The 25,145-nt window shown below is 45.4% G+C and overlaps 2 protein-coding genes across 10 annotated transcripts in view; one reads left to right on the forward strand and one right to left on the reverse strand.

The window, feature by feature from the left end:
• TAF5L (TATA-box binding protein associated factor 5 like) overlaps positions 1-6,414 on the reverse strand; it is a 33,089-nt gene extending 26,675 nt beyond the window's left edge. For 2 of the 3 annotated variants that reach the window (XM_007989757.3, XM_073011845.1), the window contains exon 1: positions 6,177-6,414. The gene's annotated coding sequence lies outside the window, so the exon portion shown is untranslated. Of the gene's footprint in view, positions 1-5,888; positions 6,003-6,176 lie in introns of those variants that run through there. The other variant, XM_007989758.3, reaches the window with a different exon arrangement.
• The window catches only part of URB2 (URB2 ribosome biogenesis homolog), a 40,055-nt gene continuing 21,275 nt past the window's right edge, over positions 6,366-25,145 (forward strand). The window contains exons 1-5 of one of the 7 annotated variants that reach the window (XM_007989752.3): positions 6,366-6,626; positions 7,853-8,025; positions 12,397-12,573; positions 15,035-18,365; positions 23,639-23,799. In XM_007989752.3, the coding sequence (XP_007987943.3) occupies positions 7,900-8,025; positions 12,397-12,573; positions 15,035-18,365; positions 23,639-23,799 (3,795 nt within the window). In that variant the 5' untranslated portion in view covers positions 6,366-6,626; positions 7,853-7,899. Of the gene's footprint in view, positions 6,627-7,852; positions 8,026-8,243; positions 8,339-12,396; positions 12,574-13,688; positions 13,837-14,352; positions 14,475-15,034; positions 18,366-23,638; positions 23,800-25,145 lie in introns of those variants that run through there. The other 6 variants (XM_007989751.3, XM_073011843.1, XM_073011842.1 and 3 more) reach the window with 6 other exon arrangements.

Raw genomic sequence — 25,145 nt, forward strand, 5'->3', positions numbered from 1 at the left:
CTCAGTCGATTAACAGACATTTCCACCTGCAATACCTCTACCTTCTCCCGGTTTTCTTAGTCGGCTTAATGGTGCCATTATCCACCATCAAAGCAAAAACAAAACAAAAGAAAACCAAACCCCCAAAAAGCCAGTCATGATGTTAAGACTCTGTTCTCTCTCACCCTTACTTCGAAGAGGCCACCAACTCCTATTCTAAATGGGAATTCTCTCTCAACTTAAAAAAATAAAATGTGGCTAGTGCAACTCAACCATTTCTGCTGCCCTATCTTGACGGTTTGCTATTTGACAGCACAAATGCTTCTCTCTCTCTCTCTCTCTTTAGAGGAGTGGTCTGGCTATATTGCCCAGGCTGGTCTCCAACTCCTGGGCTCATGATCCTCCCAGCTCAGCCTCCCAAGTAGCTAGGAACACAGGTGTATGCCACTAAGCCCGATTCTACAAATCACTTCTCAACTGGACTATTCCAATATTCTTCCACCTTTAGGCCCTCATCATATGGTCCTTTGAAAAGCAGCCAAAGTACATTTCAAATCTAATGACTACACCCAAGCCTAAATCACCCCAGCCCTCAGGCAGGTTGTCCCCTCTTGCCATCACTCTTCCTCAGTTCCCCTAAACAGATGGAGAGTTCCCTGAGGACAGGGCTTATCTTTGAAGCTCATCTTAAAAATAAAGTGAGTGCTATCTAGCTTCTTAGAATTCTTAAGAGTTTATTTTAAGCTCATGATCTTCTTGAATTTCTACTTTAATACTGTTTTACAGCACAGAAAAATTGCTTCTATACAAATCTTATTAACATGGAAGAGTGTGGCACAATCTACAGAATGGCTTTCTACACTACTTACTATGCTTGACTACATAAAGAAAACGTTCACAAATACTTTACTTGCAACCACTGTAGACAGAAATAGGCTGTCCTGTTCTCAAAATAAGGGGTAGCATGTTTTCCTGTTTATCACTGTTCCTGAAACTGAATTCAAATGCAGTACATGAGGATTTGGAGATGCTTCATTAAAACATTTATATGTGTGTGTGTGTCTCAAAGTGGATGGAATGATCTTCAACTTTTCATATCAGAGCAGTACTGTCCAAGAGGATTTTTGACAAATGACAGAAGTGTTCTAAGTCTGCACTGTTCACCACAGTAGTCACTAGCCACACAGGGAGACTGGGCAACCAAAATATGACTAGTGCAACTAAGCAACTGAATTGTTTTAATTAATTTTAATTTAAGTAGTCATATGTGGCCAACGATTACTGTATCGGACAACAGAGTTCTACAGCATGACATTACATGGTGAAACTAATGCATCAGCATCTTAGCTTAAAAAAGTTAATTCACAAAGTTTTGCATAACACTTCTGCTTACTAATGACAAAGTCTCCAAAAGTTAGTATTTTGTTTTAAAAACACAGCTACCTTTTATTATTGCCAAACATTGTAAAGTTATTAAATACCCATTCACCTTGATACACCTTACTGGGGGGCTATCTTCTTTGACTACTAGACAATTATAAATGGAAGTATTTTATAGTGTTTTCTTTTTTTTTTTTTTTGAGACGGAGTCTCGCTCTGTCACCCAGGCTGGAGTGCAGTGGCGGGATCTCAGCTCACTGCAAGCTCCGCCTCCCAGGTTTACGCCATTCTCCTGCCTCAGCCTCCCGAGTACCTGGGACTATAGGCGCCCGCCACCTCGCTCGACTAGTTTTTTGTATTTTTTAGTAGAGACGGGGTTTCACCTTGTTAGCCAGGATGGTCTCGATCTCCTGACCTCATGATCCGCCCGTCTCAGCCTCCCAAAGTGCTGGGATTACAGGCTTGAGCCACCGCACCCGGCCTTTATAGTGTTTAGAAACACTGACAACATACATCACTCTTCAAATCTTCTTCAAATTAAAAAATAAGGAAAAAGACAATTTGCTTCAGCAGAGAAATAGCAGCAGCTAATTTCTTTCTGTAAAATGTCCCACTAAAAGGTAAGCCCAAACCTATGACCACGTTTCCTTTGCAATAAGAAAATTAAAAAGAACACTTTTTAGTCAACTTTAATTTAAAAAAAGAGAAACTCTGAGGGTTATAGATGAAAATCAAATGTCTAACTATAATCTCTATCAATTTACACATATCTAAAATATATAAGGCAATATATGAATTCACTAAACAAATTCACTCCAGCTATTCATGAATATTTTAGACACCAGTGTGTGTGATGAATTAAGTCACTATGAAACATCAAATTCCATTTCCAGAGCACTTTACCTTTCCCATCTACTAAATCAGTTACAATAAGGCACTTCTTCAATCCACATGCTGTTGCTGGAAATCTCAACCCAAGCCATCAATGCCTGTTCAGGTGAGCAGAACGTCTTTTCATTCACCATCATATATGTGCACACACACATATATATGTGTGTGTGTATATATGTGCATGCACGCACACATGCCTTTTTTTTTTTTTTGGCGATCTGGAAAAATTATGTGTGGCATTTAACACTTGCACTTTGTGATACTCCCCACCCCTATCAGGAATAATGACCTAATCTTTCCTATTTTTTGGTTTCACTTATTTGGTAAGATTGAATAAATATCCCAAACACCACCTTGTTGTTCAAAATAGACTGAGAAAGAGTGCCCTGTAACAGGGGAGCCCCAAACATGAGAATTTTGGGGGAAAACCTTGCTTGTGATCAAGCATATACAATACATACTTGAAGATAATTTTTAAGAGGGAAGGCTGCGTGGTTTCTTCATGCCTTCTGTAAGTGCTGTCTCAGCTTTGAGATTTGGAATAAAATATCCAACTCTACCGCCATTTTCCTTTTGAAATCATGGGCAGACAGGGAACATCCAAGACTTTTTAAATTTTAATAAAAAATAAAAGTAAAATAAGTCTTTTTATTTTGAAACAAGGTCTTGCTCTGTCACCCAGGCTGGAGTGCAACGGCACAATCATGGCTCACTGCAGCCTTGATTGAGCTCAAGGATCTTCCTGAGTCAGCCTCCTCAGTAGCTGGGGCCACAGGCATGCACATCATCACACCTGGGTAGTTAAGAAAAAAAAAAAAATTTTTTTTTTTTTGGTTGAGACGGGGTCTCACTACGTTGCCCAGGCTGGTCTCAAACTCCTGTGCTCAAGTGATCCTCCCAAAGTGATGGGATTATAGGCATGAGCCACCACACCTGGCCCTACTTTCAACATAATACTATACTACTATAGGCACAATCTTTCCAAGGAGCTAATCTGATGTTATCTCTGCTAAGCTTAAAAACATTTACTGCCGCCAGGTGCGGTGGCTCGAGCCTATAATCTCAGCACTTTGGGAGGCCGAGGCGGGTGGATCACCTGAGGTCAGGAGTTCGAGACCACCAGTCAACATGGTGAAACCCCGTCTCTACTAATACAAACATTAACCAGGCATGGGGGCGCGCGCCTGTAGTCCCAGCTACTGGGGAGGCTGAGGCAGGAGAATCACTTGAACCTGGGAGGTGGAGGTTGCAGTGAGCCAAGATCACGCCATTGTACCCCAGCCTGAGCGACAAGAGTGAAACTCCGTCTCAAAAAAACACAACAAAACAAAATACTTTCAAATGCCTCCACTAGTGTGAAGGATAGAAAAACTGAGTGTCTACTGTGTCATTTCCAGGTTACTCTAATCTGCCTTTGTTTACCTCACTGGACCAATCCGTGGTTCTTCTTACTCTACTGGTGGGTCATGCTCCACCTTCTCCCCTCAGGGGCTCTCCAGTAGTTGGAGGCACTGCCACACTGGCACTGCAACCTGGTTTGACTAAATCCCACCCACACTTCGCAGCTCAGCTTAGTCATCTCTTCCTCCCAAAAGCTTCCTTGATCATAGTCCCTTCCACATTCGGACCCAGGGAACAAATCTGTTATCACAGAACTCAACCCTACTCTTGTCTGTTTCACACACTACCACTGCGAATACTTAACACTGAGCATACCTGGCGCTAAGAGACTTCGGGCACTTAAAATTAAGTGCTTTACACAGATTGCCTTCTTTAAATTCACAACAAACCTGACGTAGGTAACATTCTTCAGACGGGAAAGCTGAGGCCCAATGAAGTCACACGGTGCCAGGATGGGAACTCAGGCCATCTGGCTGAAGGTTCTGAGCTCTTACCTTCTATAGCATCTTGCTGCTCAAAGGATTCTATATATGACCAGGGGCTTCCTGAGAGAGCACAACAGTGAATGCTTACTAGATGCTTGTTGAGAGAATGATCAGAACACTTACTACCTGAGAAGCCACCAGTCACATACAAAATAGGCTGGAAACTTGACTTCTAGTACTGTCCATTGAGTAATGCTGGTTTAACAGATGATCCCTAGAGTACCCTTCCAGCAAAATAAATTAGCAAAAACAAAATCCCCTTTCTTTCCCCAGAGATGTCCTTCACAGGTGCTGACATATTGCTTGGAAAGTCAAAAACCAGTTACTGAGTAGTTAAGTGAGGCCTTTACCTAGTTTCACAGTGACAGAAGCTCACATAAGCCTCACATTTAGAGGCAGGAGCAACAAAACTATTCCAAGATACACTAATCTAATCTGTTGATGACAAAGAAAAATACTCAAAACAACCCCATCTTTTAATTTTCTAGCTTAAGACTGATTTTTAAGGCAGGAAGGATTTACGATTCATTAAAAAATTAGCATGTATTCCATTTAACGCAAAAAACTTAGGCCTACAGGGAACCTAGAAGGTATCTGGCAAAAAGGAAATCATAATAGTTAACATTTAGCCATTTTCATATACATCATTCTTTTTCTGGGTACCTTTAAAAAGGTCGTTTTTTGGGAGGCTGAGGCGGGAGGATTGCTTGAGCCCAGGCCTGGGCAACATAGAGACACCCTGTCTCCTAAAAAAAAAAAAAAAAAAAAAAAATTCCACGTTTAAGTTATTCCTCATCATTGCATTTTATAGATGAGGAAACTATAGTTCAGAGAGGTTACGCAGACGGCTACATGGTTTCCATCCTAGGTCTACTGTCACCAAGCTCTATCCACTACATTATGCTGTTCCAAAGTTTAAAGATGTGGCCAGATGCATTTAACCTATTAGGCACAAAACTCCCTTCCCTACTCCCACTTCCAACTAGAGCTGTGATCAGGAACTGGGGAACGGCCTCCGTGTCCTCTCCTACATCCCCAACTCAGGTGTTGGCACACTTGAATCGCCTAATGTAAGACATACTCCGCCCTTACTGTTCCTCTCAGCACAGCTCCCAACTGCTTGTTAGCAGGAGTCACTATTCCGAGATTTCAATCTGCAAGGTCAGTTTAGGTGCAGTAATTTAAGACAGACACCGCATGGGACTGGCACTCACCTTCTGATCCCAGAACCACAAAGACTGCGAGATCCGCATTACAACGACTTTCACAACTGATGGGAGAACTGCATGTAGCGTTCCTGCACTCCACTTCCGCTAAGTCTAAAATGACACCACTGTTTCTAACCATCCACTCACTTCGGACCAACGCCTTATCGAATACATTTTCAAAAGCCTGGCAGCTTCGCGAGCTGGATGGTGAACCCGTCCCACGCCATGGGCGCACCAACCTTACCTTGCTGTCATGAGGCTAAGAGCCCCGAGAGACACTTTGCAGGTCGGCACTCTCCTGCAGCAGCTAGTCTAACTCTGGCTCCCCCGTGTCACACGCGGAGATCGACTCCACACCCACCCACGCACGATCACCATGTGCAAAGTTGAATCCCGACTTCGCCGCAAAGACATTTCCTTTTCCCCTACGTGCAAAGGAGCTGTGGAGCCGTGCTCCCTGCCTGGCTGTCGGGAACTGGGATACCTTCCCCGCGGGCGCCCGCCACCTCCTCCCCGAGCCCGGCATCCAAGCCGCAGGACCCACCCCTGCGCAGGAACGCGACGCCCGTCCAGGTGTAGCCGCCGACTGCAGGCCACGCCGCCGGCCGCAGCCCGCGACTCGGGGAGGCCGAGGGCGGAGGCGCGGCCGCCGCGCCCGCGCAGAGCCGCTCACCGCCCCCCCGCCCCGCCTCCCGCGCCCCACCCCCACCGCCCGCCGGCGGGAGCCAAGGCGCGCCCAGCCGAGGCCCCACCGCCCCGGCCCCCGCCCGCCCGCGCGCGCGCGCGCCTTGCGACCCTCCCGGCCCTCCCCGCCCGTGCGCCCGGCACTCACTGAACATCCCAGGCGGCTCCGGCTCCCCCCGCCGCCGCCGCCTCCGGGATCGGGTTGCTTCCGCCTCCGTCGTCTCTGCCGCAGGGTCTCGCTCCGATGGTCGGCTCAGCTGGGCCCCCGCGCCCCGCGCCCCGCCGCCCCCGCCGCCGCTCTGGGCGGCCGCTCCATGACTGACTGACACGGAGCGGGCCGCGGGCTGGGCCGCTCGGGCCTCCAACGCGCAACCGTCTCCTCCAATGGGCGAGGCGCCTCGGCGCTCGGCTGGCGACGCCTGGCGTGCGTGCCGCCCCTCCCCGCTGCGCCGCCGGCGTCGGGCGGAAGGAGCGCGGGGCCCGGTCCCACGTGGTGGGACTGCGGGACCGGGACACCAGCCGCCGCCGCTGCTGCCATCCTCCGCCGTCTACCCGGAGCTGTCTCGAGGTCAGCCCCCTACCGGGCCCGGGTCCCGAGGTGAGTCCCCACCCGCGGTGAGGTCCTACCTGCAGCCAGGTTCCGATGTGAGTCCCCCACCTGGGGCTGGTCCTGAGGAGAGCTCTCTACCTGAGGCCGGGCCTGGGATGGGGGTCCCCCAACCCTGCCCAGTTCCGGTGCCGCCAGCAGACTCTGGGCGAGAGCCGACTGGGCACGCTTCATTCGCGAAGGCAGACTCCCTCCTGGCATCTAGCTGCTCTCCCCTGGTTCTTGTTGCTTGGTCTCTTTCTGCTGGGCAGGGAGTGCTGGCAGGGCTGTGCTGTCCGCCCTGGACTTCGCATTGCCCGGTAAGGGCGGTTGCAGGCCGGGAGAGCCGAACTCTGGCGGAGCTGGGGAGAGCATCTCGGTTGTCTTTGTAGCCAGTTCAGCAAACACCTGTTATGCACTTTGTAGCTGTCGCAGTGGCGGTCTGTGGTATTGAACTTAGAAGTCAGGCATCGTTGAATTCGTTTTGGACATTTTGACAAAATAGGAAAACTGACAGCACTTGATGGTTCTTGTTCTCTGCAGTAGAGTGAAGGATAATTTAATTTCTAAAATGAAAACGTTCCTTAACGTTCCTTTTCTCTATAACTTTTAGGAAACTCAAAGCCAAGTTTACCAGTTTCATAGTAACTGTAGGTGTTTGGTATGTTTGCTATCCCCGAGACTTAACGGTTTTTTGTTTTCTATTTTTAGTGTTTTCCTTGTGCAAGTATCTCTTGTATCTTTTTTGAAGTGTGTATGTGCGTTGTAAATTTATACATGACTGAATAAAAGTCTTAGCGGAAGGTTACTGTTGCAGCTGAAATAACAGTATTCCTTTGGGGATTTCTTTTTCACTTGGAGACACATTACTTTCTCCAGATATTGCTTATGTATCTTTTCCTCTTTCAATTTGAAACCATGTATGAATGACTCTTTCCACAAGTAATGTAAACAATGATATTGGCCTTGTTGAATTCCTGCACACTCACCTTTGTGGAAGTGATGTTTGATCACAGTTGGAATACATATAGTCCATCTTCTGTGTGTGCGGTCCATCTTTTGCTTGCTTTTGTCTGAATTTCCCCCAGAAAATTCATGGAGTCAAGCATCTTGTATGTAGATTTACCCCGACAAATCTGTTGATTCATTAAAAACTTTTAAAAGAATACATATTAAGTAAACAATAAGATGCAATATTGTTGGCTTTCTGGTGCCTCCTCAGTCTGACCTTGTTATAGTATTTTTTTTTTTCCCATTGTTTTAAAATTGTAGATAAAGCCTAGCCATGGCTGCTGTTTATTCTGGCATTTCCCTTAAGCTTAAAAGCAAGACAACCTCCTGGGAAGATAAACTAAAACTAGCTCACTTTGCTTGGATTTCTCACCAGTGCTTTCTTCCAAATAAAGAACAAGTAAGTTTAATGTGAAACTCATATTTTTACAGTCTGTCAAGATAATTATCACTTGTATAATTTGGATATTGACAATTGGTTAAAATAAAAAAGTAGAGAAAAAGTTGGGGAGGGAACTTTGTTGGAAGTTAAATGTAATGACAATGAAAAAAGTAATCAGTCAGGTACTTCATTAATACTTTTTTTTTTTTTTTTTTCTGTTAAAAAACCTCATTTAGGTCGGGGGCAGTGGCTCATGCCTGTAATCTCTATTTTGGGAGGCCAAAGCAGGAAGATCACTTGAGGCCAGGAGTTCTAGACCAGACTGGACAACGTAATAAGATCCCATCTCTTAAAAAAATATATATAAATATATATGTATATAAATTAGTCAGACATGGTGGCATCTGCCTGTAGTCCCCACTACCTGGGAGGCTGAGGTGGGAACATCCCTAAGCCCAGGAGTTTGAGGCTGCAATGAGCTATGACTGTGCCACTTTCACTCCCAGCCTGGGCGATAGAGCAAGACCTTGTCTCTTTAAAATAAATAAATGAACCCACCGAATTTAGCATTTCTTTTGTTTGGAGACATTATATTACAAATTAAGTATATGCATTAATGAACACATTGGTAATTAAGTTATGGAAGTTAGGTTCTAAAAGTCCATTGATAGCTGCATTTGGTTATAAATCCGAAGTGATGTTTCGTAATCGGTTGGTGGTGCTTTGCTAAAAATCCTCAGGATTGGATAAATTGAAGGTTGGGAAGTAGAGAAATGTTAATATTTGTATAAAGTCATTTTGGAAATAGGCTAGGTACCAAGAAAGGCATTGCATTTTGTTAGAATTTCTCAGGCTTTTTAGGCTAAAAAATAGTTGGCATGATAAACACCAGGATGACAAGCTCATGAAATTGGATTAATACACATCCAGTCCCTATTGTCAAAGAAGACAGCACAGAATGCGTCCAAGGTGGATGACGTGTGAAGTGATGATGAGGTGTGGTGCGGAGAGCAGCGGTCATAGCCAGTGCTTTCTACACCTGGCTGCACTTGGGAGTCATCCTGGCAGCATGGCCATCACCTGGCAAGTCTGCCCAGGGTGAAACAAAGGGGATGCTCTAGCAGCCAACTGGATCAAAGTTTCTGCCGTTGTTATACTGAGAGATTTTATTCCTTCTGGCATCTGTCACTGTTCATACTGTTATTGACAGTTCTGGGATCATGAGCTGAGGCCTCACCACCTTTCTTCAATGTTTTGTGAATAAGGAAACATGACACGGTAATGGAACCTGTATAGGCACAGTCCTCCTTTTCATAAAGCACTTGTGTGATTTCATATCAACTATGTCTGTCTCCCAGATGACATATAATATTAATAGCATTAGAGGTTAAGCTGCAGGCAATGTGGGGGAAGCCAGGACACAAATCCCAGACTTTCGACTCTTACTTGCTTTTTTGCTTTGTGTGTCTGATACATTCTGTGGTCGTTCTGAGCAGTCTTTGTGTTTCTAACTTTTAAAACTTAGTTGCATATCTCAGAGATACTGCAGGTTTGGTTCCACATCACCGAAATAGATCACAATATTGTGAGTCACACAAAGTTTTTGGTTTCCTAGTGCATATAAAATTTATGTTTATACTGTACTGTAGTTTATTAAGAATGCAATAGCAGTATGCCTAAAAAATGTACATACCTTAATTTAAAAACATTGCCCAAAAATGCTATTGGTTATCTGAGCCTTCAGGGAGTCATCATCCTGGAGGGTCTTGCCTTGATATTGATGATCTGGGTGGTGATTGCTGTAGGTTAGGGTGACTCGCAACTTCTAAAATAAGACAACAGTGAAGTTTGCTGCATTGATGGAGCTTTTCCTTTCATGAAAGACACAGCATTTTACCCACAGTGGAACTTATTTCTAAATTGGACTTCTTCTCAAAACCTGCCACTGCTTTATCAACTAAGTTTAAGTTCTATTCTCAATCCTTTGTTGTCATTTCAGCAATGTTCACAGCATCTTCACCAGGAGTAGATTCCATCTCAAGAAACCACTTTCTTTGCTCATCTCTAAGAACCAACTATCCGTTCAAGTTTTATTAGTCCCGTCTTCAGGCTCCACTTCTAATTCTAGTTCCCAGGCTGTTTCCATTATATATGCAGTTGCTTCCTCCACTTCAGTCTTGAGCCCATCAAAGTCATCCATGAAGATTGGAATCGGCTTCTTCCAAAATCCTGTTAATGTTGATATTTTGACCTCTTCCCATGATTCATGAATATTTTTACTGGCATCTAGAGTGGTGATTCTTTCCAGAAGATCTTCAGTTTGACTTTCTCCACATCCATCAGATAAATCATTATGGCACCTATAGCATTAGGAAATGTATTTCTTACATAATAAGACTTGAAAGTCAAAAGTACTCCTTGATCCATGAGTTGCAGAATGGATGTTGTGTTAGCAGTTGTGAAAACAACATTCATCTCCTAGTCCATCTCCATCAGAGCTCTTGGTCACCCAAGAGCAGTAATCTTCTGATAGGAATCGTTTGGTTCCGATCGGTCTCAATACGGGCTTAAAATCTTCAGTAAACCATGCTGTACACGGATATGCTATCATTCAGGCTTTGTTTTTCCATTGACAGAGCCCAAGCTGAGTAGATTTAGCATAATTCTTAAGACCCCTGGGATTTTGGGGATGGTAAGTGAGCACTGGCTTCAACTTAAAGTTAACAGCTGCATTAGACCTTAATAAGAGAGTCAGCCTGTCCTTTGAAGCTTAGAAGCTAGGCGTTGACTTTCTTCTTTAGCTATGAAAGTCCTAGATGGTGGCTGGACACAGTGGCTCTTGCCTGTAATCCCAGCACTTTGGGAGGCAGAGGCAGGTGGATCACCTGAGGCTAGGAGTTTGAGAACAGTCTAGCCCACATGGCGAAACACCATCTCTACTAAAAATACAAAAAAAAAAAAAAAAAAAAAATTAGCCGGGCGTGGCGGTGGGTGCCTGTAATCCCAGCTATGCGGGAGGCTGAGGCAGGAGAATCAAACCTGGGAGGCGGAGGTTGCAGTGTACTGAGATTGCACCATTCCACTCCAGCCTGGGCGACAAGAGTGAAACTCCATCTCAAAAAAAAAAAAAAAAAAAAAAAAGTCCTCGATGACATCTTCCAATAGAAGGCTATTTTTTCTACACTGAAAATCTGTTTAGTTTAGCCAGCTTTGTCTGTAATCTTAGCTAGACCTTCTAGATAACTTCACCTGGAACTTTTATGTTATGAAGATGACTTCTTTCCCTAAACTTCATGAACCAACCTCTGCTAGCTTCTAACTTTTTTTTCTGCAGCTTCCTTACTTCTCTCAGCCTTCATAGAATTGAAGAGAGTTAGGGCCTTGCTCTGGATTAAGCTTTGGCTTAAGGGAACATTGTGGTTGGTTTGATCTCCTATCCAGACCACTAAAACTTTCTCCATATCAGCAATAGGGTGTTTCGCTTTCTATCATTTGGTGTTCACTGGAGTAACACTTTTAATTTCCTTCAAGAACTTTTCCTTTGCATTCACAATTTGGCTAAGTGGCTCAAGAGGCTTGGTTTTGGTCTATCTCACCTTTCAGCATGGCTTCCTTACTAAGCTTAATTATTTTTAGCTTTGGATTTAATGTAAGAGACATGGAGCTATTCCTTCCACTTGAATACCTGGAGGCCACTTTAGGGTTAATTGGCCTAATTGCAATATTATTGTGTCTCAAGGAATGGGAAGGCCAGAGGAGAAGGAGAGAGGGGAAAATAGCTGGTCAGGGTAATAGCATTTTGGTGGAGCAATCAGGATGCATAGAACATTTATTGATTAGGCTTACTGACTTAGAAGGACACAGTTCATGGCACCCCAAAACATTTAGAATAGTAACATCAATGATCACCGGTCACAGAGCACCATAACAGATAGAATAAGAATGAAAAAGTTGGAAATACTGGGAGAATTACCAAAATGTGGCAGAGACACGAAGCAAGCACATGCTGTTGGAATAAAGGTAGACTTGCTTGGCACAGAGTTGCCATAAACCTCCAATCTGTAAATGCAATATCTGTATCCACAAGGCACAATAAAATGAGGTCTGCCTGTATAATCTCGGAAAAGGGGGTAAGACGTGTTAGAGTTTCACCTGAAACTTTTAATTTGCCCTAACAAGACAAATTTGTTTTCCCGTTCTTATCCTTTAATAATAAACATTTTAAAATACCTGAACACTTAAGTAATATTACCAAAGGTAAGTTTTAAAGGAGAGGTTCGCCCCCGTGGCAATTGGATTTGGTTATACCTGTAATGTCCCTTTGATGTCTAACATCTTTCTCTCTTAGCAAATAAGTTTATTGTCAGTGTATGTTTCCTTCAAATTCAGGTATTACTTGACTGGGCAAGACAATCATTAGTTGCCTTTTATAAGAAAAAACTTGAGCTGAAGGAAGATATTGTTGAAAGACTTTGGATGTACATAGATAACATTTTACATAGCAGAAAATTGCAGAATCTCCTCAAGAATGGAAAGACCATTAATCTTCAGATTTCCCTAGTCAAGGTAATTCACTCTTCTGTTGTCCTGTTATGTGTTGCATGCATCTCCTTTGATTTCTTCTTCATGCTGGAAACTTGTTTTAGTGTCAGTTGTATGAAGATATAGGAAATATTAAGGTAGGGGAGAAGGATGTAATATTATTGGAATTATAATAATAACTGTTGAATGTGTATCATAGGCTATAAGCATTTTGTTATTTAATATTCAAAAAAAGCTTAGAACGATTTCATAAACAGGTCATTGATTACCTTTTTAACTGGAAAAGGTAGCTAGCAAATTATGCTTCTCTCATTTGTTTTTCTTCTTCTTCACCTTTCTTTTGGCCTGGAGGGAGATCAAAGGCCAAAATCCAGACAGAAATTTCCTCAAAGGTATTTTTTTTTTTTACCCCGCTATGGCCTTTGAGCCACAAGTGCCACTGGTGGCTTGGCCGGCAACTCGGGGCCTCCGCAGTTTGTGACTGAAAGTGATTTTAAAGTCTCGGATCAGAAGTAGGAACTTCATTGTCAAAACTGAGTGTGTTTATACACCACGAGAATAGCTAGATACGATAAAAACTACTACTAATGAACACTTAATGTGTGCTAGGCTCAAAGAAGTTTAACTTTCCTAAAGTCACATGGCTGGTTAGTGGCAGAGCTGGGATTTGAACCTCACTCTGCCTGAGTATAAAGCCTGGGCTGTGAAGCCATAACACTGCCTCACCCTCATGAGTGTGGAGGCAGAGAGCAAATCATTAGAGGCTAGTAACGGAGAGGAACGAAGGTTGAGCTGCCTGATGGCACATAAGGCTTAACAGTTCTTGAGATTATGTTCCAAACTGGGTCACTTTTGAAAATAATAAACCAGTGGTCACCAAAGTGGCTTGTTTCAAATGGTCTTTTGGAATATGGGAAGAAAATCTTAGAATGTCTCCTTGTTTAAAAAGCCATACTTAATTTTTATGTATGCTTCATAATTATATAAAATGTTAGTGCTGTAGCATATGTGGATAATTTATAAATAAATTACACTTACTGAGTATAAATGCAGGAAAAATCGATGAGTTGTATAATCAAAAATTTGGAGATCACCGTAATAGTGCATTGATGTTTAAGGATTTGTCATCTTTGTTACAGCCTTTCCAGAGTAACTTTAAAAGTCCACGACCAGCAATTACCTGAATAGAAATAATAATACCTATCTCATTGGGGCACCTGATAACTTAGCACCTGGGATAGGTTTGGTTCTCAGGTTCCATAAGGCTGGGAGCAAGTCACCTAACCTGTGAGTGAATGAATCTGCCTGGTTCTCATAATTTCTGGTGTTTGTAAATTTTGGAATTTTGAGAGCAGTAGACAATAGATTTGCTGAATAATAAGCAGTAGCAACATAACATTTGCTTTCCTTTTTTAAAATTTTTTTGAGATACAGTCTCTGTCACCCAGGCTGGAGTGCAGTGGTGTGATCTTGGCTCACTGGAACCTCTGCCTCCTAGGTTCAAGCGATTCTTGTGCCTCAGCCTCCTGAGTAGCTGGGACTACAGGTGTACACCACCATGCTCGGCTAATTTTTATATTTTCAGCAGAGATAGTGTTTCACCATGTTGACCAGGCTGGTCTCAAACGCCTGGCCTCTTGTAATCTGCCTTGCACTCAGCCTCCCAAAGTGTTGGGATTACAGGCATGAGCCACCATGCCCAGCTACTTTCCTTTTTAAAAGAGTGTCTTTTGCTTCGACTTTTCTTTTTAATAGAAAAAGTATAATTGACTATAAATGTGTTTTTTTTTTTTCTTTTTTCAGACAGAGTCTTTCTCTGTTACCCAGACGAGTGCAGTGGCTTGATTCCAGCTCACTGCAACCTCCACCTTCCAGGTTCAAGCCATTCTCCTGCCTCGGCCTCCCAAGTAGCTGGTATTACAGGTGTACGCCCGGTTAATTTTTTCATTTTTAGTGAAGTCGGGTTTCACCATGTTGACCAGGCTGGTCTCAAACTCCTGACCTCAAGTGATCCGCCCACCTTGGCCTCTCAAAGTGTTGGGATTACAGGTGTGAACCACTGTGCCTCGCCTGTAAACATGTATTTTGGACCACAAGGTCATAATTTAAGTGCTACTTTCCTTCTGCCTGGTAATATCTAAGCTCAGTTGCAGGTTTAGGGTCTAAGGGAAAGTGATATTTGGCATTTAAGCCCTTTAAAACCCAGCTTTAAAAAAAGGGACAACAAATTTACAAAGGCACGGATCCTTTTCTGGTTTTGCATTGATGGAAGATGGATGTGTGGAGGAATTGAAACAGGTGCTTTGCCTTATTTTGATGCATTAAGCTTATGTCAAGTTCATTGAAATATGGTAATCTGGGCATTTCTTTCTTACCAAGATGAGGGTAAGGGGTGAGTTTGTTGATTTTTTTTTTTTTTTTTTTTTGATACTTTTCTTGTGTATATGAGTTTAAGGTCAGTAATGAATTTTCTTTCTTTCTTCAGATCATAAATGAAAGAATAACTGAGTTCTCTCTTCGGGGTTCCCAAAGAAACATCTGTGCTGTCCTTCGATGCTGCCAGGGCATCCTGTCAACCCCTGCCCTTGCTGTCATCTACACGGCCAAACAGGAGCTTATGGTGACCTTGCTGAGCCAGCTTTGCTGGTCGGCCTGCAGGCAGCCAGAAGGAGCCGTGGTAGCCCAGTTGTTTGAGGTCATTCACCTGGCCCTTGGCCATTATCTCTTGATCCTGCAGCAGCAGGTCAACCCAAGACGTGCCTTTGGGGATGTGACAGCTCACCTGCTCCAGCCGTGCCTGGTCCTGAGGCACTTACTCTCCGGGGGCACATGGACGCAGGCTGGTGAGGGCCAGCTGAGGCAGGTGCTGAGCCGGGACATCAGAAGTCAGATTGAGGCCGTGTTCCGAGGAGGAATTTTTCAGCCTGAGCTGCTGTCATCCTACAAGGAGGAGCTCTTGGACCAGCAGCAAGGGGATGTGAAAGCGGGAGCCATGAAGAACCTTCTGGCTCCCATCGACACCGTGCTCACCAGGCTGGTCAGTGCTGGCTACTGTGCAGCATCCCTTCATACCGCTGTTGTGGCCAATTCAGTGGCCTTGCTGTATAAGCTCTTTCTAGAGTCCTACTTCAAGGAGGGAAACCAGCTTCTCTGCTTCCAGGTTCTCCCCAGACTGTTTGGCTGCTTGAAGATTTCACACCTGCAGGAGGAGCAGAGCAAAGCCCTGTCCACATCAGATTGGACCACAGAGCTTTTGGTTGTGGAACAGCTACTAAACTCAGTGGCCAACAACAACATCTACAACATCGCTGCCGACAGGATTCGGCACGAAGAGGCTCAGTTTCGCTTTTACCGGCATGTGGCTGAGCTGCTGATAAACCATGCACAAGCACCCATACCAGCCTGGTTCCGCTGCCTGAAGACTTTGATCTCTCTGAATCATTTGATTTTGGAGCCAGACCTGGATGACCTGCTGGCTTCGGCATGGATCGATGCAGAAGTAACAGAGTTTCGAACCAAAAAAGCCCAGGAGATGCTTATTCATACTGTCTTCCAGACTTATGCCAAACTCCGACAAGTGCCACGGTTGTTTGAAGAAGTTTTGGGGGTGATCTGTCGTCCAGCTGCTGAGACACTGAGGCAGCCTGTGCTGGCCTCGGGCCCCTCCACGGTACTGTCTGCATGCCTCCTGGAGCTGCCTCCGAGTCAGATCCTGGACACGTGGTCCCTTGTGCTGGAGAAGTTCCAGTCTTTAGTCTTGCCCTATTTGCAGAGTGATGCTGACATGGCCCTGAAGTCACTGTCACTGAGCTCGCTGCTGCACTGCATCATGTTCAACATGAGGAGCCTGGATAGCAGCACGCCCCTGCCCATTGTCAGACGGACGCAGTGCATGATGGAGCGGATGCTGAGGGAACTGGTGCAGCCCCTGCTGGCCCTTCTCCTGGACCCCCTAGGCCCAGAGCCAGAGCTGTGGCTACAGAAGGTCAGTGACTCTGCACTCTTGCTTGCTTACACCTGGGCCCAAGTGGACGCTATGTTAAGTTTGAACTGTAGCCAGTATCACTCTATGTCTGGGGCCCCTATAGGTGTTGCTGTGGAGATCTCGAACCTCCCTTCATTGCTCCCAGGTGTAGAAACACAGCATTGGAAGAAGATAGAGAAGTTTACAGCCCAGTTCAGCTCTCTTGGTAGATATTGCTTGGAACAGCTGTACCTGCAGAAAATGAGAAGGACTTTAATGCACACTAGTTTCCGGTCTGAAGAAGCCCTCCGAAGTTTGAGGTGCGATGCTGCCTTTATTATTGGTTCCAGCAGAAAAAGCTTGAATCAGAGAACAGTGGCTTCCTGGGATGGCCAAGTTGGGACAGTGAGTGGACTCACATACCCTGTAGCACACTGGCACTTGATTGTGTCAAATCTCACCATTCTGATATCCTATCTGTGTCCAGATGATGTGAGATACCTGGCCAGTGTCCTGCTGAGAACTTTACCAATGGGCAAAGCCCAGGAAGGCTCACTAGAGGAAGAGGCATACGTCACACTGGAAAAAATTTCCAAAGCCATCCTTCATAGCCCTCTCTTTCCAGAGATGCAGTCCCTTCATTCTGCTTTCTTAATGTGCATAACCGCAAGATGCTCCAGCATTCTGTGTTCTGGTGCCCAGCGTGACTCAGGTCTTGTCAGTCAGCAGCTTCCCTGGCTTTTTGAAAAGGACCACATGGTTGTGGGTCATTGGGAAAACAGATTTGCAAAAGCTGGACCCGAAGGTTTAGAACCTAGAGGAGAAATTGCCAAGAACTTACTATCCCTGGTCAAGAGTGACTTCCCCATCCAGCTGGAGGGAGAGCAGTTGGAAAGCATCCTAGGGCTTTTGGAAGTGATTTCTGCTTTACAGCTGGACAGCCTCTTGCCACCCTATCATGTGCATTATTTTCTTCTGTTACTGTCCATGGCCATCACCAGACTAGGATGCTCTTGCTCCTCCTCACTGGCTCTCAAGTTCTTGATGACTTGCTACCAGCTTCTTGGTTACCTGCAAAAGGGGAAAAGTGCTCGCTCTGTGTTCAAAATCATGTATGGTAGTGATATTTTTGAGATTGTACTGACTTCATTGTTCAAAGCTAGTGGTAGGTTCCCTATTGAGATGGATGATCCCACTTGGCTGGAATTCCTCCAAGTGATAGGTACATTCTTAGAGGAGCTAATGCAGATGCTCATCCAAATGAAGCTGAGCTTGTTGCTCAATTTTAGAAAAATCACCACATTCCTCTCTAGTTCCAAACCATACATGGAAGCAGCTTCTGGCAAACAATTGGAAAATCAGAACCCCCAGGGCAGGCAGCTCCTTCTGGTGTCTTTAACCAGGTTGTGCCATGTCCTGGGACCTTTCCTCAAAGAGCAGAAGCTGGGCCCGGAGGCCCCAGCAGCACTGTCCGAGCTGCTGCAGCAGGCTGTGTTGCAGACGGGAGCTGTGCTGCAGCTCTGCTCAGTGCGAGGGGCCCAGGGCTGGCACCTTCCCTCCGTCCTCATCTCATCCGTCAGCACGCTCTTGGAAGCCGACCTGGGTCAGCACTGCAGGGATGGAGGAGCCAACGTTTCCCAAGTAACCGACAGGACGCTGCTCTCCCATGCTGCCCTCTACCAGGGTGTTTACTCTCAGATACTGTTGGAGCTGCCAGCTCTTGCGGGACATGATCAGTCTTTTCGGGCAGCCTTGCAGTTTTTGACTCTGTTGTTTTTGGCCCCAGAACTCCATCCCAAAAAGGACTCCGTGTTTACCTCCGTGTTTCATTCTGTGAGAAGAGTTCTTGCAGGTAAGTTATTTTCTCTTGAGCTAATTCTGTGTTATAGGGGTCTAGTTTCCACTGCTCCCCTTTTTGGAACTGGGAATAAGTGAGCATGTGATGTGTTCAAAAGGTACCACATGTGGACAGTGAGAAGGTCTCCCTCCTAGGCCCAGCACCCGCGACTTCATGCCCTCTATTTACATTCTAGGCATACATTAGCAATTACCGCTACAACTAGTTCCCTACTTTCTGTGCAAACAGCAGCCTCCTCCGTATGTTGCTCTGTACCTCAGTTGCTCACTTCTTTTGGAGGTTGTTCTGTGTAAGTTTTTAGTTTTGAAATCTGCTCCTCTTCAGCTTTTTAGCCTTTAACTTGTCCTGGCTGCAATGAGATACATAGATACCTGCATCCTTAGTAGACTCTTATGTATCAGACTTTCAATGCCATAAATTGACTTTAAAAAGGTATAAAAATCTTTTGTATCTTTTTAAAAAAGTACAAATCAGAGCCAGGCGTGACAGCTCACGCCAGTAATCCTAGCACTTTGGGAGACTGAGGGGGCAGATTGCTTGAGTCCAGGCAACATGGCAAAACCCCATCTCTACAAAAATTGGCCAGGTTTGGTGGCATGTGTCTGTCATCCCAGCTACTCAGGATGTTGAAGTGGGAGGATCACTTGAGCCCAGGGAGGTCGGTGCTGCAGTGAATCTTGATCCTGCCATTGCACTCCAGCCTGGGTGACGCAGTGAGACCCTGTCTCATTTAAAAAAAAAAAAAAAAAAAGTACAAATCACTTAATGTCTTTTTTTTTTTTTTTTTCTTTTTTTGAGACAGAGTCTCGCTCTGTCACCCAGGCTGGAGTGCAGCGGCATGATCTCGGCTCACTGCAACCTCCACCTCCTGGGTTCAAGTGATTCTCCTGCCTCAGCCTCCCAAGTAGCTGGGACTACTGGCATCTGCCACCACGTCTGGCTAATTTTTTTGTATTTTTTAGTAGAGACAGAGTTTCACTGTGTTAGCCAGAATGATCTTGATCTGACCTCATAGAGAGTTTCACTGTGTTAGCCAGGATGATCTCGATCTGACCTCATGATCTGCCTGCCTCAGCCTCCCAAAGTGCTGGGATTACAGGCGTGAGCCACCGTGCCCAGCCAAATCACTTAATTTCCAAAGAGCCTCTTACAGTTCCTTGAGGGTAGGACTGTGCCTGCCTTAGTTCACACACACAATCCCCCCCACCCCGCCCATATTGGGGTGCTGCCAGGTGCAGGTGCTCACTGGACCCAGGCTACCTACGATGTCGTCAGAGTGTTTTTGAGTCTGAAGGTAGCCTTCCAGGCAGCAAACTAGGACCTCATACACAGTCCCAAAGCGAGAGAGCTCATGTCTTCCTGCACAGAGTCGACCTTTACAGCCCCCTTGGTGAAAGGTTAATGGGTTACTAGGCAGCCATTAAAATTATAATTCTGAAACCTCTTATGAAGACAAGGGCTAGAAATATATAGAAAATATTGTTAAGCAAAAAAAGTACAATATGAAATGTTAAATATGCCACAATTACAACTATGTAAAATATATATTCATGCAGAAAAGGGCTAGAAAGGCATCCAAAAATTAAAATAATTATTGCATTAACATGTGTTGTATTAGTGCAGTGTAATAGGTGGTGATTGTTGCTATTTTCTTATTTTGTACCACTTTAATGTTGCATTTTAATAAGAATAAATCAAAATACTTTTCTATGATTTAAACTTGCCTTAAGCAGGGAATAGATGATAATGTTTTTGGAGGCCCATTTAGAGTTTGTTGAGGTTTTCCTCTAAATATAGTGAAAGACGATTAAGATTTGTTACGTTTATTAGGGTATACAAATAAAATACACTTTTACTCCTCCCAAACAAACAGTTAGTGGAAGAGATTTCTTCTGTTTCAAGATGGCACACACCACAATTGTGGGGGGGGTCTTTTCTTTTTTGTTTTGGTGGTAACAAAAGGGCTGGGGTCAGGTCAGTCTTTTGAGGTGAGGTCTGCAAGTCAGCCAAATCTGACCCTCGTTAATGTCACGTTAACGTCCGTGTTAAGCACACGTTAAGGTCTGTGTTTCTGGGTGGAGAAGCTGTGACGGATGGGGCCACAGGCGTGCCTTTCAGTACGTGAGGGTTAAATGGGTTCTCGCAGAAAGTAGAGCCATCTGGTCTGCCTGTGCCAGCGCCAGAACTGGAGTGCCACGGGCCAAATCACGCTGCTGTTGTCTCCCTTGCAGTAACCTGTCTCTGGCTGGATTGTGGATTAACCGAAAGGCTCTGATATTACATTGTTCTGTCTTACTGTGTCAGGGTGTCTTTTAGTGAATGGTGTTCACCTTCTTAATGGGGGCTAAAATCGAGTCTTTTATTAAGCCTAATTATAGTGTTCTAAGTGACTGGCCCAAGAAACGGCAACTGGTGGTCTGAAGCTCTGCCCTTGTGCCCTTTAGTTAACAGAATATTGTGTCCTCCTTTTCCTCTTCAACCCTGCTGAGTTGAGGCAATCCCTTTTTTTTTTTTTTTTTTTTTTTTTTGAGACATTGTCTCGTTCTGTCACTCAAGCTGGAGTACTGTGGCACGGTCTTGGCTCACTGCCACCTCCGCCTCCCGGCTTTGAGTGATTCTCTTGCCTCGGCCTCCCGAGTAGCTGGGATTACAGGTGTGTGCCACCACACCCAGCTAGTTCTTGAATTTTTGTAGAGATGAGGTTTTACCGTGTTGGCCAGGCTGGTCTTGAACTCCTGACCTTAAGTGATCCGTCTGCCTTGGCCTCCCAAAGTGCTGGGATTACAGGCATGAGCCACCATGCCTGGCCGAGTTGAGGCAGTCTTTAAGTCCTAACTGTATGTCCCTGAACTTTTGGTACCTTATTTCCCCAGGGACAGAGCCCCTTGGTCACAGCGTGGTCAGGGTTGGGCAAGGCCAGACTGGTACACTGTGCCCTCAGTTCATGGGCCTGGGGTGTTGCTGTGTCCAGGCCTCTTCCATGTGAGCTGTTAGACACTGTCCAGGGAAGTGCCAGAATTGTGAGTGCTCTGGAAGAAATGCCAAATGAGGAGTGGCCCAAGGCTTTGGGCAGGAAGAGGGAGTGTGAAGAGGGACCGTGCAGGTGCCCCAGCCGTGGAGTTCTCCCTGTGTCCTTAAAGGTGGCTCAGAGGTGGCCTTTTGAAAAGAATGTCTTCTGATAGTAGAACAGAGGGCCTGAATTCAATTACAGAAACCAACATTTCTAAAAATACTTCTTGGCTGGGAGTGCTGGCTGGCATCTGTAATCCTGCACTTAGGGAGGCTGAGCCAAGAGATCACTTGAGGCCAGGAGTTTGAGACCAACCTGGGTGAAAAAGCAAAACCCCATCTGTACAAAAAGCCTGTGCGGTTAGCATGCACCTGTGGTCCCAGCTACTCTGGAGGCTGAGGCGAGAGGACCCCTTGAGCCCAAGAGGTTGAGGCTGCAGTGAGCCATGATTGTGCCACTGCACTCCAACCTGGGTGATGGTGTGAGACCCTGTCTCCAGAAACATGAAAAACACAATTAAAATGCTTGTATGTTTGAGGCTGTATCCTACTCTGGAGATGAGTGAGGTATTGATTTTGGCCTGTGTAATTAAGTAAACAGACATTCGCACACATCACAGGGCAAAGGTGGGGGAGACGCCATAAAGTGAACCAGAGCTATGGGACTCGGTGGAGAGGCCACATACAGGCCACGTGTGAGTAGCCCTTAAAGCATAGCTAGAGCAGGTGGAAATGGGAGCCTTTCAGGTGAGGGCACTGTGTTGTGAACTCTGTGACCTTTTTTTATTTGCCAGCCACAGGAGTTGGTGCTGTTATGCCCACTTCACTGATGAGGGAGTTGAGGCTCAGATAAATCGTGGGTCCAGGATTTTACAGCTTATGGGAGACTTGGATCTAGATCTTTACCACCCAAAGTCCACTTTCCCCCAGTGCTGTAAATAGTAAGCAAAGATGGGAAAGCAGGACGGTATTCTGGCAATGTGGAATAGGCAGATGGGGCTGAAGAGCTGGCTGGAAAGATGACCTGGGGCCAGATGATAAAGGGCCTTGAGTGCCCTGGCTTTGGGCGTTATTGTGAAACTGTGGGCCCAAGGACACTGGGGATGATGGGAAACAGCTGGGTGACTTCCTTACATCCAGGCCTGAAAAATGGAGCTCTCTTAATCTTTATGACTTTCCCATCCGTTTAAAATATCACCCACTCTTGCACCCCTACCGATTTTATAAGAGAAACACAAAGAAAGTAGAGAAATAAAATACATTTGACCCTTGAACAACATAGGGGTTAAGGCACCAACCCTCGGCACAGTAAAAAATTTCATGTATATCCTTCTGAAACAATTCTATTTAAAAAATCTTATATTACTTTTGACTCTCTGGAAACTAAACTACTGATAGCCTACTGTTGACCAAAGCCTTACTGAGAATATAAACAGTCGATTACCACATGTTTTGTGTATGTATTTATGTATTATATTCTTACAATCAAGTAAACTAAAGAAGATGTTATTAAGAAAATAATAAGGAAGAGAAAATGTATTTGCCATTCATTAAGTGAAGTATATTATCATCAAGGTCTTCATCCTCTTCATCCTCACATTGAGTAGGTTGAGGAGGAGGAAGAGGAGGGGTTGGTCTTGCTGTCTCGGGGTGCCAGAGGCAGAAGAAAACCCGTGTGTAAGTGGATCCATGCAGTTCAAACATTGTTCAAGGGTCAGCGGCACAAAGCAATAATCACTGTCTTCTGTGGTTCGCAGTTTACCTCCTAAGCATGGCTGTCGTCTTCTGTGTTTTTGTGTTACACAAGATAACACAAGATATCTTGTGATATCACAAGTTTTTGTGTTACAAAAGATAACACTTCTTGTGTTACACAAGAAGGCCACAGGCCACAGAGCCAGTGGTTGACGGGGCAGAGACTCCAGCCAAGGTCTGTGGTCTAGGCATATTCTTTCTGCCTCATGAATGGCTTGTTGACTCCTGGTCATATACAGCACACTGGGATTGGGTACTGATTTGGGCAGGGGAAGAAACAAACCCAAATTTCACAATGCACAGGTGCAGCTGTGTGTGTGAGAGCATGGTATCACACTAAATACGTGTACCTGCTTTTTCCACCAGTGCTTGTATCACCATGCCCCTAACTTGGTGATGTTTGATGGCGGCCACAGCTGTGCGCAGTTTCATCATGTGACTACTTGGTAATTTATTTCACCTGTCTGTCACATCTTAACAGTTTTGGTTTCTTACCCATACAGATCCTGAAATTCCTGTTCAGGTCACTCAGGATATTGAGCCTCATTTGGGAGCCTTGTTCACCCAAATGTTAGAGGTTGGGACGACAGAGGACTTGAGGCTGGTGATGCAGTGTATTCTCCAGGGACTGGACGTCAGTAACATGTGGAAAGCAGATGCGCAGGTGGGCGGCTTCTCCCTCCTTGTGTGGCAGGCTCAGAAATCATGTCGGCTCAAATGGGAAAACTGATTTGAGATGTGGTGTCACCCTTAAAACTAAACAAATTCTAACTGGTGGAGACTCTAGGCAAAGAGGGAGTCTGTGAGAGGGAGCCCTGGCCTGTGGGATAGCCCAGGCTGCGGCGTAGGGAAGGCCTTAGTTTTCAAACGGGAAGTCTTCACATTACAAATGTGTGGTCTTATTACGTCAAATATTAAGTGTTACACGTTCACAAAACTGATACATAAAAAAGTTAAATTCTGCTCATTCTTTGCTGAAGACCTCTCGCACCATGTTTTTTGAAACATGTGGCCTGATTGGGCCATACTGCCCTCATGCCAGCATCTGAGAAGCACCTCAGTTAGCCTGCCGCTTCAGTTCTGACGGAAGTCACTGATACAGCCTGCATGGTGTTGCACTTGCTGAGTGCCTTTGCACAGAGCTCACATGCTGGGATTTGCTTCTCTGAATGCCTGTGGGCACTGGACCGGTCAGACGTCTCTTACACAAGGAAGAAGGCCACAGGCCACAGAGCCAGTGGTTGGCGGGGCAGAGACTCCAGCCAAGGTCTGTGGTCTAGGCATATTCTTTCTGCCTCATGAATGGCTTGTTGACTCCTGGTCATATACAGCACACTGGGATTGGGTACTGATTTGGGCAGGGGAAGAAACAAACCCAAATTTCTGTTTGGACCAGTTGGTCAGGAGACTTCCCAGAGGAAGTGAGACTCCAGCTGTGCCCTGAAGAATGCAGGAGACTTGGTTGGGGAGCAGAGGTGAGGGGAAGGGAGGCGTGCACTGCACCGTGCAGGCGCGTATTGGGCTGCCAGGAGCAGGGGATGGGATGTACAAGTGTGAGAAGATGAACAGGGAGAAGTGGTGTGGGGGGGCAGGCCCTGGTGGGGAGATAACCTGTAGGTGGGCAGGAGAGTGGGAGTGGAGATGGGGCTTTGGGGTGTGCATAGTCAGAGGGAGCAGGGAAGGGAAGAGAGTGAAAGGCAGAAGCCAGGACTTTGGCTAGGGTTGTAGGGTGGGCTGCACAGCATTCGGGGAGAAGAGGATGGTGTGAGGCTGAAGTAGAAACTCACTGACAGTGTGAAATGCCTGGCACCCAGTAAAGGCAGGGCTCTGCCTATGTCTCATGGTTTAAAACCTTATTTTTCGAAGGGGAAGTTTTTCAAATTACAAATGTGTGGTCTTACTGTGTAAAATACTAAGTATTACATATTCACAATACTGATACATATAAAAGTTAAATTCTGGCCGGCCGCAGTGGCTCACGCCTGTAATCCCAGCACTTTGGGAGGCTGA

This window comes from Chlorocebus sabaeus, chromosome 25 (genome assembly GCF_047675955.1).
Source record: "Chlorocebus sabaeus isolate Y175 chromosome 25, mChlSab1.0.hap1, whole genome shotgun sequence".
NCBI lineage: Eukaryota > Metazoa > Chordata > Mammalia > Primates > Cercopithecidae > Chlorocebus > Chlorocebus sabaeus.